The following is a 17876-nucleotide window of genomic DNA, read 5'->3' as shown; positions in this document are numbered from 1 at the left end:
AAACACCCTAAAGTTTCTAAAACTGTTTGAATGGTGTCTGTGAGTATAACAGAACTCATATGGCAGGCAAAAACTTGAGAAGATTCCTTACAGGAAGTGGCCTGTCTGACCATTTCTTGGGCTTCTACACTCTCTTTATTGAAAACTGAGGATCTCTGCTGTAACGTGACACTTCCTACGGCTCCCATAGGCTCTCAGAAGGCGGCAAACCGGTGAATGATGTCTTTGGAGCCCCTGGCTGAAAAACATTAGCGCATTTGGATAGTGGTCGATCAGAGGACAATGAGACTGAGGCGCGTGCACGAGGCGACACCATGTTTTTATTTTCTCTGTCTTTGAACGTAAACAGGGTTTCCCGGTCGGAATATTATCGCTTTTTTACAAGAAAAATCGCATAAAAATTGATTTTAAACAGCGGTTGACATGCTTCGAAGTACGGTAATGGAATATTTAGAATTTTTTTGTCACGAAAGGCGTCGGGCGCGTCACCCTTCGGATAGTGTCTTGAACGCAAAAAAAAAAACAGAGGATATTTGAACATAACTATGGATTATTTTGAACCAAACCAACATTTGTTATTGAAGTAGAAGTCCTGGGAGTGCATTCTGACGAAGAACAGCAAAGGTAATCCAATTTTTCTTATAGTAAATCTGACTTTGGTGAGGGCTAAACTTGGTGGGTGTCTAAATAGCTAGCCCGTGATGGCTGGGCTATCTACACAGAATATTGCAAAATGTGCTTTCACCGAAAAGCTATTTTAAAATCGGACATAGCGATTGCATAAAGGAGTTCTTTATCTATAATTCTTAAAATAATTATGTTTTTTGTGAACGTTTATCGTGAGTAATTTAGTAAATTCACCGGAAGTTTGCGGTGGGTATGCTAGTTCTGAACGTCACATGCTAATGTAAAAAGCTGTTTTTTGATATAAATATGAACTTGTTTGAACAAAACATGCATGTATTGTATAACATAATGTCCTAGGATTGTCATCTGATGAAGATCAAAGGTTAGTGCTGCATTTAGCTGTGGTTTGGGTTTATGTGACATTATATGCTAGCTTGAAAAATGGGTGTCTGATTATTTCTGGCTGGGTACTCTGCTGACATAATCTAATGTTTTGCTTTCGTTGTAAAGCCTTTTTGAAATCGGACAGTGTGGTAAGATTAACGAGAGTCTTGTCTTTAAAATGGTGTAAAATAGTCCTATGTTTGAGAAATTGAAGTAATAGCATTTCTAAGGTATTTGAATAACGCGCCACGGGATTCCACTGGCTGTTGAGTAGGTGGGACGATTTCGTCCCACCTACCCTAGAGAGGTTAACTTCCTAACTGATGTCTTGAGATGTTGCTTCAATATATCCACATAATTTTCCTTCCTCATGATGCCATCTATTTTGTTAAGTGCACCAGTCCCTCCTGAAGCAAAGCACCCCCACAACACGATGCTGCCACCCCTGTGCTTCACGGTTGGGAAGGTGTTCTTCGGCTTGCAAGCCTCCCACTTTATCCTCCAAACATAACGACGGTCATTATGGCCAAACAGTTCTATTTCTGTTTCATCAGACCAGAGGACATTTCTACAAAAAGTACAATCTTTGTCCCTATATGCAGTTGCAAACCGTAGTCTGGCTTTCTTACGGCAGTTTTGGAGCAGTGGCTTCTTCCTTGCTGAGTGGCCTTTCAGGTTATGTGGATATAGATACTTTTGTACCCGTCTCCTCCAGCATCTTCACAAGGTCCTTTGCTGTTGTTCTGGGATTGATTTGCAATTTTCGCAACAAAGTACGTTCATCTCTAGGAGACAGAATGTGTCTCCTTCCTGAGCGGTATGACAGCTGCTTGGTCCCATGATGTTTATACTTGCGTACTATTGTTTGTACAGATAAATGTGGTACCTTCAGGCATTTGGAAATTGCTCCCAAGGATGAACAAGACTTGTGGAGGTCTTGGCTTATTTCTATTGATTTTCCCATGATGTCAAGCAAAGAGGCACTGAGTTTGAAGGTAGGCCTTGAAATACATCCACAGGTACACCTCCAATTGACTCAAATGATGTCAATTAGCCTATCAGAAGCTTCTAAAGCCATGACATCGTTTTCTGGAATTTTCCGAGCTGTTTAAAGGCACAGTCAACTTAGTGTATGTCAACTTCTAACCCAATGGAATTGTGATACAGTTAATTATAAGTGAAATAATCTGTCTGTAAACAATTGTTGGAAAAATTACTTGTGTCATGCACAAAGTAGATGTCCTAACCAACTTGCTAAACCTATAGTTTGTTAACAAGACATTTCTAGAGTGGTTGAAAAACGAGTTTTAATGACTCCAACCTAAGTGTATGTAAACTTGACTTCAACTGTATGTGTACATAGATACATAGTAGAGGTCGACCAATTATGATTTTTCAACGCCGATACCGATTATTGGAGGGCCAAAAAAGTCCGATACCGATTAATCGGCAGATTATTTAAAAAACAATTTTAACAATACTGAATGAACACTTAATATAATACATCAATAAATCAATTTAACCTCAAATAAATAATGAAACATGTTCAATTAATGCAAAAACAAAGTGTTGGAGAAGAAAGTAAAAGTGCAATATGTGCCATGTAAGAAAGCTAACGTTTAATTTCCTTGCTCAGAACATGTGAAAGCTGGTGGTTCCTTTTAACATGGGTCTTCAATATTCCCAGGTAAGAAGTTTTAGGTTGTAGTTATTATAGGAATTATAGAAATAGTCCTATCTATACGATTTGTATTTCATATACCTTTGACTATTGGATGTTCTTATAGGCACTTTAGTCTTGCCAGTGTAACAGTATAGCTTCCGTCCCTCTCCTCACTCCTACCTGGGCTCGAACCAGGAACACATCGACAACAGCTACCCTCGAAGCAGCGTTAGCCATGCAGAGCAAGGGGAACAACTACTCCAAGTCTCAGAGCGAGTGACGTTTGAAACGCTATTAGCGAGCATCCTGCTAACTATCTAGCCATTTCACATCGGTTACACCAGCCTAATCTTGGGAGTTGATAGGCTTGAAGTCATAAACAGCTCAATGCTTAAAGAATTGCGAAGGGCTGCTGGCAAAACGCATGAAAGTGCTGTTTGAATGAATGCTTACGAGCCTGCTGGTGCCTACCACCGCTCAGTCAGACTGCTCTATCAAATCATAGACTTACTTAAAATAAGGCTCGTATTTCTGTGTGTTTAAGTCATTAATAGGGTCGAATCCGGAAACCATAATCTCGAAAACAAAACATTTATTCTTTCAGTGAAATACGGAACCGTTCCGTATTTTATCTAACTGGTGGCATCCCTAAGTCTAAATATTCCTGTTACATTGCACAACCTTCAATGTTATGTCATAATTACGTAAAAATTCTGGCAAATTAGTTCGCAACGAGCCAGGTGGCCCAAACTGTTGCATATACCCTGACTCTGCGTGCAACTGAACTGACACAATTTCACCTGGTTAATATTGCCTGCTAACCTGGATTTCTTTTAGCTAAATATGCAGGTTTAAAAATATATACTTCTGTGTATTGATTTTAAGAAAGGCATTGATGTTTATGGTTAGGTACAGTCGTGGAACGATTGTGCTTTTTTTGCAAATGCGCTTTTGTTAAAGCATCCCCCGTTTGGCGAAGTTGGCTGTCTTTGTTAGGAAGAATTAGTCTTCACAGTTCGCAACGAGCCAGGTGGCCCAAACTGTTGCATATACCCTGACACATTTTCCCTAGTTAAAAGAAATGCATGTTAGCAGGCAATATTAACTCAATATGCAGGTTTAAAAATATATACTTGTTTATTTATTTTAAGAAAGACATTGTTTATGGTTAGGTACACGTTGGAGCAACGACAGTCCTTTTTCGCGAATGCGCACCGCATCGATTATATGCAACACAGGACAGGCTAGATAAACTAGTAATATCATCAACCATGTGTAGTTAACTACTGATTATGATTTATTGATTGTTTTTTATAAGATAAGTTTAATGCTAGCTAGCAACTTATCTTGGCTACTTACTGCATTCGCGTAACAGGCAGGCTCCTTGTGGAGTGCAATGTAAAGCAGGTGGTTAGAGCATTGGACTAGTTAACCGTAAGGTTGAATCCCCGAGCTGACAAGGTAAAAATCTGTCGTTCTGCCCCTGAACAAGGCAGTTAACCCACCGTTCCTAGACCGTCATTGAAAATAAGAATGTGTTCTTAACTGACTTGCCTAGTTAAATAAAAGGTGTAAAAAAGGTGTAAAAAAATTATAATAAATCGGCAAATCAGTGTCCAAAAATACCGATTACCGATTGTTATGAAAACTTGAAATCGGCCCTAATTAATCGGCCATTCCGATTAATCGGTCGACCTCTAATACAGATATATATCCATCCATCCACATATTTATTGAAAAGCTGATAAAGAAAATTAATTAATGTATTGTTTTTTACAGGCCAAAAGCCAGCTATAACTAGCTAACAGAAACCTGCGTGTGTTAACCTCCAGAAGTGCTTTCTCCTGACCTTTTCTGCTTCACACTTCAATGAGCCTTATTATAGTGCCAAAGATGACCTTTAACAGGGTCCCATCTAGATCTCTCACACACACAAACACACAACTATAACTGCACTGCCCTCAGCACAGACAACAAACCAACAATAGGCTTTTTTAAACGCACTGTAACTGTGCCCAGGCACACACACACACACACACACACTTAAGCTCAATCCCAATCATACAGTCAGCAGTGTAGTACATGACGCGTAAAAATAAACACCAGAGGCAAGTCATCACATGTTGAGTCCCTCATGTAAGCAGTATTAAAAAACTGTTGTACATGTTAAGATAGTTATATTTTAACTCAGCCAGCAATCAATATCAAGTCCTCACAGCAAAAGTACAAGCTAAAATATAGTGAATTAATGACCTGTAATGTGGCCTCCCTCCCCCACTTTGCATTGTGTTAAGTGTTAATGGAAAGTTCCGCTGAGCTAAATTGACACGGTAGCGACACACTACTCTCAATCAATCCAATTTATTTAAAGCCCCTTTTACATCAGCCGATGTCACAAAGTGCTTATACAGAAACTCAGCCTAAAACCCCAAACGGCAAGCAATGCAGATGTAGAAACTCAGTGGCTAGGAAAAACTCTGTAGAAAGGTCGGAACCTCGGAAGAAACCTAGAGAGGAACCAGGCTTTGAGGGGTGGCCAGTCCTCTTCTGGCTGTACTCAAATACTAATAAGACCCCCCCCCATCCCAAAACAAGGGGGTGCCGGGAGCTGCTGAACTACTCGGTGCCCCCTTCAACCTCACACATCTTTATTAATACCATTTATGATCAACCGTGAACATAATCAAGACAGTCCACTTACTTCCCGACGTTCCCCTTAAAATCAATTAGCCGGTTCGTAATCATAAATCACACAACAAGTTGTCAGTCAAAACATTGTGGAGGCAGCGGTAGTGAAACACAGCTAACCTGAACACTAAGTAGCGTCATTGATTTCACGCTGACACCACGGTACAGTGTGTATGGTGGTCTGGAAACACGGTTCAAACTTTCCTTCAACCCCTCAATTATAACGCTGTCTTTCCACAGACCACCGTCATTAGAATGACATTGTGATTGAATGCTTATGACTGAAGTTCAATGGCTTCACAGTCTTGGCTATATGGACATGAATACTGAGCTGGAAAAGACAGTGTGATTGATTTGCTGGTCACTTGTTTAAAGACATTGAGGGCAAACACACACAGGGTTGAATCCTAACAACCATACCCCAAAGTTTTTGTTCTGTAACCACTCACCTCTGTGCTCCCAGAGTCTATGGCTTTGTCCACATAGAGCAGCGAGTCCTGGGCCTCGCCGCGACATACCCCCTCGGACCAGGCGGCACAGTGCAGGTGGGCACAGCACTGGCCTGTGGGGTCAAACAGGGACTGGACGTTGATGTCGTCGGGAAGGCCGATCTGACCAAGCTCGTCCCAGAACTTGGGGGCCGGCTCCTCGCTGAAGGGGTCCGTGCTGCCGGGTGCCGAGGAGGAGTGTAGACCACTGTCCGGAGAGCTGATCCTGGGGAGAGAGAGGGGAAAGGTCATGTTGAAGGGCAAGTTTATTCTCACCAACATAGCACTTAATACAAACATGGCAAATTCCTTTCTAAATACACAACAACATAAATGAATCTAAAGGGCAAAGGACCTAAACTAAGAACACCAAACATCATGTAAAGCACCAAAGAAAAAAACTGGCTAATAGAGAAAGAATCACAAGAGAGCCTGGTATCCAATTTAAAGGGAGAGCTTTGTGCATAGTCTGGGATTTACGCGTCTGCTTGGGATGGGGGATGGGATTGCTGTCATTAAAAATCAAATCAATGTTTATTTGTCACATGACAGAATACAGCAGGCGTAAACCACTCACTTACAAGCTCTTCCACAACCATGCAGAGTTCAATATCAGAGGTACCAAATCGAAAATTGTGGCGGCAATTGGTGATGGTTAGAGCGTTGGGCCAGTAGCCGAAAGGCTGTTGGATCGAATCCCCGAGCTGACAAGGTACAAATCTGTCATTCTGCCCCTGAACAAGGCAGTTAACACAATGACAGCTTACTGGGGAACAATGCAAATAAGAATTTGTTCTTAACTGACTTGCCTAGTTAAATAAAAGTAAATAAAAAAAAACACTAAAAGCTGTTATCCATGTATATGATCTTTAATTCAAACAGTGCTATGACACCATATCAAGGACAAGGAGTGCTCATTGACATGGTCACCACCACCATCCTCTCCTTCTGGAAGAAAGCATCAGGGTGGAGGTTGTCCCTTGGCTAATGCACAAGGACTGGTTGTTCGAGCCCACACACGCACAAACATACTAGCCAGCCTGACACACACACACACACACACACACACACACACACAATCTCTCTCCATCCCTGCCGGATGCAGCCTATTCCAGCCAGTCTGGTGTTGTTGGATGAAGGCTCTCGGCCCACAGAGGAGCAGAAAAAAGTGGGAATTACCATTTAAAAAGAGAGACCCCGGTTTGAGGAAGCCCTTTACCCAGCGCTGGGCAGCAGTAGGGTGCTAGGGATGAAAGGCTACTGTATACTACACCCCCCCCCACAAACAGCTCTACTATAGGGATGTGTTCATAAGGGCGTGAAATGGAAAATGTTTTAAAGCGCTTTGCAACAGAAAAAGAAGATGAGGGTTTCAGTTACTTTTCTTCCATTTGGTGCCTAATGAACACAACTTCCTACTCCCAATAAGGCCAATATGAGTTATGGATGGGGGGGATGAGAAGAGGATAGTGCACTGATGGACTATGGTCCTCTCTTTTACATGTAACCAAGTCTTTGCATCCAAAGCTTCATCTATGAATTTAAGAGCGGTGCCATTTCCCTCTTAGACCCATCCCTCAGCTTTATAGCAAACCAAGTGGCGGAGCTGCTATTGGGCTGAGAAACAAATGACAGATTATGCCTTAAAGGGATAGTATTTCAAATGGAGGGTTTAATGGTGAAGGATCCAAAAACCCTAATACGCAATCTCCTATCCGTTTTCCTCCACTTTCTCTCCCTCGTGTTCCTCTAATTTTGCTCAGCTGTGGCTTGTTGGCCCGTAATATTCAATTTTGCTGTGAAAACGCTGCAGCTTTACTTATAAGCTAAATAACCTTAGAGGTTATGGACATGTCTTCTAGGCAAATTATAATTTGCAGAATTTATGGCCCAATTGTCTTATTTGCAGAACCATATGTTATTCCATTCAAATGGGTATGCCTTTTTGGAAATGGGTATGCCTTTTTTGGAAATGGGTATGCCTTTTTTGGAAATGGGTATGCCTTTTTTGGAAATGGGTATGCCTTTTTTGGAAATGGGTATGCCTTTTTTGGAAATGGGTATGCCTTTTTTGGAAATGGGTATGCCTTTTTTGGAAATGGGTATGCCTTTTTTGGAAATGGGTATGCCTTTTTGGAAATGGGTATGCCTTTTTGGAAATGGGTATGCCTTTTTGGAAATGGGTATGCCTTTTTGGAAATGGGTATGCCTTTTTGGAAATGGGTATGCCTTTTTGGAAATGGGTATGCCTTTTTGGAGATGGATTGACATGAATGATATCAGAAGTTGCTTATTCGTGTGATATCAACAGCCTTTCCATGTGTTCACTTACCATAACTATAGTGTTCGATCAAAGCTGTATAAGTTGAGTCAGGCCAAGCTGGCCTGGGTGAAACGTTTCAAAACATTATTTTTTGGACAATTTCAGATAGTACCTCCCCATTTCATGCCTACTGAACCAAACACATATTTATCCAAACCAAGCCTATATCCCACCTTGGTGAATGGTGAATGTGCTGGCTCCATGTGTGAATAGGAAGACGAAAGCGGTGTTAAGGTGTCAGCATTCTTTAGTTTGCATGGCGGTTAGCTGAAGTCGGCTAGCCGACCTGAATGGGAGTTAAAAGACGTTCGCTTGAGAAACGATAAAAAAGCTGCAATAGTACCGTTTGTCCATTTTGAGACGCCGTAGCCAGTATACACTTCCTGAAAAAAGGTAAGAAATCCATCATTCATTTTGAGTTTTTTTTCGGAGGAGATCTTTGTCGCGCTATTTTACATCTGACCAAGATGTCGGTGCAATATTTCTAAATGAAAAAATGTGCATGAAAAAGAGTCGTCTCTCGTTGAATGACACCAAAGACTACTGAAGAATCCCTACTGTTGAAAAATCACAGACGAAGTGGTTTTGACTTCAGCTACCGACATGAGCTTGCCTCAATTTTTTGGGAGCCCAAACAACAACAAAAATAAATAAAATAAAAACTTACTGGAGGACAAAATGTGGGAATAATATAGGCACAAACTCTTCAGATCTTTTTCGTCTAGGAAGCATGCGGACGCCTTCACTCTCTCCCTGAGAAAAAGCAGTGTTTCATTAGGCCTGTGATTACTTTGGGCCTGTCAAATCTACTTTCAATTAGATCACCTTAATGAGACAATAATTAGCGACTACACACACACACACAATGACTATAGAATAAAGAAAGCGCGATGGACAGACACGCAGACCAATTCATGCATGTATACACAAATGCAGAGAGCGAGAGGAGACATGAACTCACTCATGCACATTTATCAACACATGCACTGTCATGTCATGCACCCCCTTACAAAACCTTTCATCTTATTACCAGACAAAACAACTTGCATGGAGAGTGACAGTTCATCGAGTCCATGAATTAAGTAGAGGGATTTGAGGTAAAAGTACATTTCAAATCAAACAGGCAAAAGTCAATTCAAGAGTTAGGCTACTTTCTCCACCGTCTCCTCTGATATATCCCTAAACGGTGATTCATCTCGTTGCTATTCAGGCCAAAACAGAATTGGGTCACTAGGGCTCAGTTCATGTGAACTATCCCCGGTCCACCTTAACACTTCTCTGACACGGTCCACCTTAATACATCTCTCTCTCTTGCTTGTTATTGTTTTCATTCCTAGCTCCCTGTCTAGAACTGGCACAGTGCCAGCACTGGACTGACCGACCAATCACAGGGCTCCAACGCGACAATGCACTGCGCCGCGTTGGCCCCCTGCCAGGAACCTCGCTGGGTGAGAGCATTACGTCACCGCCCCCTCGGATTGGTTCAAAAAAGCTGAGCAAATTAGGAGGCCGCCCAATGGGCCCTGGGGTGTCTTCTGACGGTAGGTCTTTGTCAACAGTGGATCACGTGGAGCTGAAGTGACAGGGGGGAGGGAGAGAGGACAGACAGAGAAAGAAAGAGAAAGAAAGAGCAAAAACAAGCAAGAGAAATAGTGACAGCAAGATTAAGCGGTGAGGAGAGAGAACAGAGAGAGAAAGAGACACACACAGACAACTGAGGAGAGAGCGAGAGACCAAGACAGACAGACAGGCAGACAGAGAGAGACAGGCAGAGAGAGGGAGAAAGAAGGAACAGCACATCAGAAATCAGCTCAACGTAACTGTAGAAACCAGAGAATCAAACCACTTCTGGGAAAATTGTAACACACTAAAACAACAAAGAGTTATCTATCCAAGACAGATGTATGGACAAACCACTTCTCCAATCTTTTTGGCTCTATAACAAACAGCAAATATAAACAGCAAATACAAATCTTAGAACCAACTATTAAAAGACTAGCAGAACCCACTGGATTCTCCAATTACAATGAATGAACTACAGGACAAAACACAAACCCTCCAACAAAAAAGTCCTGTGGTGTTGATGGTATCCTAAATGAAAAGATAAAATATAGACCAAAGTCCTATTGGCTATACATAAACTTTTGAACCTCATCCTCAGCTCTGGCATCTTCCCCAGTATTTGGAACCAAGGACAGATCACCCCAATCCACAAAAGAGACAAATTTGACCCCAATAAATACAGAGTGATATGCATCAACAGCAACCATGGGAAAATCCTCTGCATTATCATTAACAGCAGACTCGTACATTTCCTCAGCGAAAACAATGTACTGAGCAAATGTCAAAGTGGCTTATTACCAATAGGGTTGCACAATATAGTCGGTGAACATATCTGAATAGGGCCAATATTAGCTAAAAATGCCAACATCGGTATCGGCCCGATGTCTAGTTTAACGCCGATGTTTAAAACCGATGTCAACGCTACCGTGCATACCAAAATAACGTAGGTAAAGGACGTAATGACGCCACGTAAAATTCTGCGCTACACGTGCATCACAGCATTCCTAACCTAGCCCACAATGTCTGCTGTGTGGGTCGAACAGTCAACAAGTCGAGCAGGCATTTGAAAGAGTAAGAACATTTCAGCGAGACAACTCAAAGGCCAAATCCATTAATGGAATTCATTGCGCTTGACAATCAACCTTCCTCTGTCGTGGGTGATGTTGGCTTTCGCCGACTGGTCGAACACCGGTACACACTACCAAGTGCTTTATTTTTCAGATGTTGCCCTACTGGAGTTACACAGTAATAGTGTCACTGCTATTAGCTTCACGAAACACACTCTATGGAATGCCGTTTGGGTCTTTGCGTGTCAAAAAAGATACAGTAGCACTGTCAAAGCTGTACAAAAAACGTTTGCAAACAAGCAAACACCGGCAGCGTTGGTAATAAAGCATATGTTCAACCGCAACTTCTGGGGTAGCTAGCTAGCACCAATACAACCAGCCTGAAACAATAGAAACTGCAGTAATTTTCATTATTCTTAGTAATGATTTAGGAATCCATGTGAATAAGTATTAGCCAGGTTGCCACTTGTTGTTCACCCGTTGAAATCGCCAGCTACTTAACCCTGTTGCCCAAAGCTAACATTATAAGCAGCCAGCTAGCTTCATCTGGTTAGCGACGCTCAACCAGACCGGGTTATGTGTTGTGAAGCTAGTCACAATAAGGATTAGGCACAAAAGTGGAATTTGCGGTTTGATTCAAAATTAAAGTATGTCATTGACAGTGATGCAAATGATTACAAATAGTGGAATTATACCATACTTTTATTTTGAAGGCTAACTGCAAAGTCCGCTGTTGTGGCTAATCCTTATTGTGGCTAGCTTCACATAGATGGGTCCGACCACCATTAATCAAATAATAACTGTCTTATAAATTAGAGTTATTTTAGATGATGACACCTAGCTATATTGTTAGCTATAGCTACTGAAAGAGATTGTCGTTTTGCAATGTTTTTGGGGAAGAACTACATTGTTTGCATCCATGAGCTAGCTAGCTTTTTTTTTTTATGACCAGCACTGTAGGTGCGCGAGACAACTTTACCAGCATCATAGCATACGTATCGATGAATCGTTGTGACATATGAAATACAAGTGATAGTGTAATCAATGTGTAATAAGAAAGTAAAAAAATGTATGAACGTGTATAAATTATTTGACGTGCAGTCATATTCAGGTCCTGACTGGTCAAATAGTGTTGTTTGACACGCAACGACCCAAATGGCGTTCCATAGAAATCCTGGTTGAGAAATGAAACAACTGAACGACGAAACAGCACAGCAAGTAAGTGAAAGAAATAGGTTTTGATCATGTTTTACTGGTAATGGGGACATACGTAAATGCCAGCAAAATAACTTTTTGGTCAGTGTGGTGTTTGTGTAACCTTTATTTAACAAAGCAAGTCAGTTAAGAACAAATTCTTATTTACAATGACGGCCCGGACGACGCTGGGCCAATTGTGTGCCGCCCTATGGGACTCCCAATCACGGCCAGATGTGATACAGCCTGGATTCGAACCAGGGACTGCAGTGACGCCTCTTGCACAGAGATGCAGTGCCTTAGACCGCTGTGTCCATGTGTGTGTGTTAACTATTTAACTGTGCTAGAATGCTTAAAAGGCCGCGGAAATGTTTAATATCGTTTTTTTTGGCAGGGAAAATATTGGATATCGGCCAAAAATGTCATATTGGTGTATCACTAATTACCAAATTACCGTACAACAGATCACGTATTCACCCTGCACACCCTAATTAACAAACAAAACAAAACAAAGGCAAAGTCTTCTCAGGCTTTGATGATTTCAAAAAAGCTTTCGATTCAACTGGGCATGAGGGTCTGCTATACAAATTCATGGGAAGCAGTGTTGGGGGAAAAACATACAACATTATAAAATCCATGTATACAAACAACAAGTGTGCGGTTAATATTTGCAAAATCCATTTCCACAGGGCCGTGGGGTGAGACAGGGATGCAACTTGAGCCCCACCCTCTTCAACATATATATCAACTAATTGGCGAGGGCACAAGAACAGTCAGCAGCACCCTACTATAATCTAGAAGTCAAATGTCTACTGTTTGCTGATGATCTGGTGCTTCTGTCCCCAACCAATGAGGGCCTACAGCAGCACCAAGATCTTCTGCACAGATACTGTCAGACCTGGGCCATAACAGTAAACCTCAGTAAGACAAAAATAATGGTGTTCCAAAAAAAGGTCCAGCTGCCAGGACCACAAATACAAATTCCATCTAGACATTGTTGCCCTAGAGCACACAAAAAAACTATACGTACCTCGGCCTAAACATCAGCGCCACAGGTAACTTCCACAAAACTGTGAATGAGCTGAGAGACAAGGCAAGAAGGGCCTTCTATGCCATCAAAAGGAACATAAAAGTTGACATACCAATTAGGATCTGGCTAAAAATACTTTAATCAGTTATAGAACCCATTTCCCTTTATGGTTGTGCGGTATGGGGTCCGCTCACCAACCAAGAACACACAAAATGGGAAGAACACCAAATTGTGACTCTGCATGCAGAACTCTGCAAAAATATCCTCTGTGTACAACGTAAAATACCAAATAATGCATGCAGAGCAGAATTAGGCCGATACCTGCTAATTATAAAAATCCTGAAAAGATACGTTAAATTCTACAACCACCTAAAATTAAGCGATTTCCAAACCTTCCATAACAAAGCCATCACCTAAGGAGATAAACCTAGAGAAGCGTCTCTTAAGCAAGCTGGTCCTGGGGCTCTGTTCACAAACTGTTCACAAACAGAGCCCCAGGAGAACAACACAATTAAACCCAACCAAATCATGAGAAAAAGAAAAGATAATTGTTTCCAATGTGTCAAGTAACTAACAAAAACACTGAGCAAACTAGAATGCTATTTGGCCCTAAACAGTGAGTACACAGTCGCAGAATACCGTACCACTGTGACTGACCCAAAATTTAGTAAAGCTTTGACTATATACAGATTCAGTGATCACAGCCTTGCTATCGAGAGAGATTAAGGCCATCGGCAGACATGGCTCTCAAGAGTAGACATTCTATGCCCACACTGCCCACAAAATGTGGAAACTGAGCTGCACCTCCAACAAATGTATGACCATAGAGACACATATTTCCCTCAGATTTCACAGACCCAAAAATTATTTAAAAAAACACAATCTTGATAAATTCCCATATTAAAAAATAATAATAAATACATTAACAAATAAATAAATATACATACAGTTGAAGTCGGAAATTTACATGGGTCATGGTTCACCTTCAAGCAGGATATCCATCCCAGTCTCAAATCTCTGGAAGACTGAAACAGGTTTCCCTCAAGAATTTCCTTGTATTTAGCGCCATCCATCATTCCTTAAATTCTGACCAGTTTCCCAGTCCCTGCCGATGAAAAACATCCCCACAGCATGATGCTGCCACCACAATGGGGATGGTGTTCTCAGGGTGATGAGAGGTGTTGGGTTTGAGACAGACATAGCATTTTCTTTGATGGCCAAAAAGCTACATTTTAGTATCATCTTACCAGAGTACCTTCTCCCATATGTTTGGGGAGACCTTTTGGCAAACACCAAATGTGTTATCTTATTTTTTTCTTTAAGCAACGGCTTTTTCTGGCCACTCTTCCGTAAAGCCCAGTTCTGTAGTCCTATGAACAGATACTCCAATCTCAGCTGTGGAGCTTTGCAGTTTCTTCAGGGTTATCGTTGCCGCTCTGATTAATGAATGCCCTCCTTGCCTGGTCTGAGTGTTGGTGGGCGGCCCTCTCCTGGCAGGTTTGTTGTGGTGCTATATTCATTCGATGTTTTAATAATGGATTTAATGGTGCTCTGTGGGATGTTCATGATTTTTTTAAATAAATAAACCCTGATCTGTACTTCTCCACAACTTTGTACCTGGCATGTTTGGAGAGCTCCTTGGTCTTCATGGTGCCACTTGCTTGGTGGTGCCCTTTGCTGAGTGGTGTTGCAGACTCTGGGGCCTTTCGGAACAGGTGTGTATATATACTGAGATCACGTGACAGATCATTTGACACTTAAATAAAGTCCACCTGTGTGCAATCTATTTAACTAATTATGTGACTTCTGAAGGTAATTGGTTGCAACAGATGTTATTTTGTGGCTTCATAGCAAAGGGGGAGGATGCATACAGTTGAAGTCGGAAGTTTACATACACTTAGGTTGGAGTCATTAAAACTCGTTTTTCAACCACTCCATAACTGTCTTGTTAAACTAGTTTTGGCAAGTTGGTTAGGACATCTACTTTGTGCATGATAAGACATTTTTCCAACAATTGTTTACAGACAGATTATTTCACTTATAATTCACTGTATCACAATTCCAGTGGGTCAGAAGTTTACATACACTAAGTTGACTGTGCCTTTAAACAGCTCGGAAAATTCCATAAAATTATGTCATGGCTTTAGAAGCTTCTGATAGGCTAATTGACATCATTTGAGTCAATTGGAGGTGTTACTGTGAATGTATTTCAAGGCCTACCTTTAAACTCAGTGCCTCTTTGCTTGACATGGCAAAATCTAAAGAAATCAGTCAAGACCTCAGAAAAAAAATTGGAGACCTCCACAAGTCTGGTTCATCCTTGGGAACAATTTACAAACGCCTGAAGGTATCACGTTCATCTGTACAAACAATAGTACGCAAGCAAAAACACCATGGGACCACGCAGCCGTCATACCGCTCAGGAAGGAGACGCATTCTTTGGTGCAAAAAGTGCAAATCAATCCCAGAACAACAGCAAAGGACCTTGTGAAGATGCTGGAGGAAATAGGTACAAAAGTATCTATATCCACAGTAAAGCGAGTCCTATATCGACATAACCTGAAAGGTCGCTCAGCAAGGAAGACGCCACTGCTCCAAAACCGCCATAAAAAAGCCAGACTACAGTTTGCAACTGCACATAGGGACAAAGATCGTACTTTTGGAGAAATGTCCTCTGGTCTGATGAAACAAAAATGGAACTCTTTGGCCATAATGTTTGGAGGAAAAAGGGGGATGCTTGCAAGCTGAAGAACACCATCCCAAACGTGAAGTACAGGGGTGGAGCATCATGTTGTGGGGGTGCTTTGCTGCAGGAGGGTCTGGTGCACTTTACAAAATAGATGGCATCATGAGATAGGAAAATGATGTGGATATATTGAAGCGACATCAGTCAGGAAGTTAAAGCTTGGTCGCAAATGGGTCTTCCAAATGGACAATGACTCCAAAGTTGTGGCAAAATGGCTTAAGGACAACAAAGTCAAGGTATTGGAGTGGCCATCACAAAGCCCTGACCTCAATCCTACAGAAGATTTGTGGGCAGAACTGAAAAAGCGTGTGCAAGGAGGCCTACAAACCTGACTCAGTTACACCAGCTGTCAGGAGGAATGGGCCAAAATTCACCCAACTTATTGTGGGAAGCTTGTGGAAGGCTACCCGAAACGTTTGACCCAAGTTAAATGATTTAAAGGCAATGCTACCAAATACTAATTGAGTCTATGTAAACTTCTGACCCACTGCGAACGTGATGAAAAAAATAAAAGCTGAAATAAAATAATTCTCTACTATTAACATTTCACATTCTTAAAGGAAAGTGGTGATCCTAACTGACCTAAGAGAGGGAATATTTACTTGGATTAAATGTCAGGAATTGTGAAAAACTGAGTTTAAATGTATTTGGCTAAGGTGTATGTAAACTTCCGTAAACAGGAAAAACGCCAAGGGGGCTCGAATACTTTTGCAAGGCACTGTATCTATCTATATATTAGGTGAAATACCACAGTGTTCCACCACCACAGCCAGATTTGTGACCGGTTGCCACAAGAAAAGGGCAACTAGTAGAGGACAACCACCATTGTAAATTAGGGCTGGGCGGTATACCGTATTTTATGATATACCGGTATTGATGCAGGGACCGGTTTGGGTTTTTACTTTACCTACTATAACGGTATTTGAATGTTTGGTTTGTTAAATGTGATACACCATGTGTAATGTCAATTTTTATAGTTTACTTCGCTACCTGAGTCATCTCTCTCTCTCTCCACTCTTTCTCTCCGTGCCACTTTCCAGACAGACCTAGCCACGCCCCGTAACTCAAGAAGCGCAAGAAGAAGTTAGCAACATGAAGTAGCCAAGAGAAAACATGCAATGTAGCCAAAGCTAATTGGCTCCCATAGGAAACACTTTAGTTCCTACGCTGTCACAATAACTCCTCCCTGGCATTTTAATTCATTGTCATCTCATTGTCAAAGTGCCCATATATTCTAACTATAGAATTAGAATAGTCATTCTATTTCCATGACTCCAACAGTTCTGCTCTAATTCGCAAGTCAAATGGCAATTGCAACATTTGGTTGAATATAAGTCCTAGATTATTTGCCCATATCGTGCAGCCCTACGTGGCAGTGTGGAAATTCTCAATTGAGCAGTGGTGTAAAGTACTTAAGTAAAAATACTTTCAAGTACTACTTAAGTTTTTTTTTGGTATCTGTACTTTAACATTTTTGACAACTGTTACTTTTACTTCACTACATTCCTAAAGAAATGCATGTACTTTTTACTCCAAACATTTTCCCTGACACCTAAAAGTACTCGTTACATTTTGAATGCTTAGCAGGACAGGAAAATGGTCCAATTCACGCACTTGTCAAGAGAACATCCCTGTTCATCTACTGCCTCTGATCTGGAGGACTCACTAAACACAAATGCTTTGTTTGTAAATTGTCTGAGTGTGCCCCTGGCTATCTGTAAACTTTTGAAAAAATAACTAGAAAATGTTGCCATCTGGTTTGCTTAATATAAGGAATTTGAAATTACTTTTACTTTTGATACATAAGTATATTTTATCATTTACATGTACTTTTGATACTTCAAGTATATTTAAAACCAAATACTTTTAAACTTTTACTCAAGTAGGATTTTACTGGGTGACATTCACATTAGTAATTTCTATTAATGTATCTTTACTTTTACTCAAGAATGACAAATTGGGTACTTTTTCCACCAATGCAATTGAGTGCAGGAAATTATAAAAGTCTTGAAATTTGTTTTGAAGTTGAATTGAACAGTATAAAACAATCAGAATGGAGAAAGACCCTAGGATCACTCACTACTCATAAAACAAATGTAGAAC

The 17876-nt window shown here is 41.1% G+C and overlaps 1 protein-coding gene across 18 annotated transcripts in view; it reads right to left on the bottom strand.

Moving 5' to 3' along the window:
• LOC106579599 (histone-lysine N-methyltransferase 2C) overlaps window positions 1-17876 on the bottom strand; it is a 373485-nt gene that overhangs the window by 193737 nt on the left and 161872 nt on the right. For all 18 annotated transcript variants that reach the window (XM_045702710.1, XM_014159676.2, XM_014159658.2 and 15 more), the window contains exon 6: window positions 5812-6076. In XM_045702710.1, the coding sequence (XP_045558666.1) occupies window positions 5812-6076 (265 nt within the window). The remainder of the gene's footprint in view (window positions 1-5811; window positions 6077-17876) is intronic.

Source organism: Salmo salar, chromosome ssa19 (assembly GCF_905237065.1).
Source record: "Salmo salar chromosome ssa19, Ssal_v3.1, whole genome shotgun sequence".
NCBI classification, from domain to species: Eukaryota; Metazoa; Chordata; class Actinopteri; order Salmoniformes; family Salmonidae; genus Salmo; species Salmo salar.
This window is presented reverse-complemented; position numbering and strand designations above follow the sequence as displayed.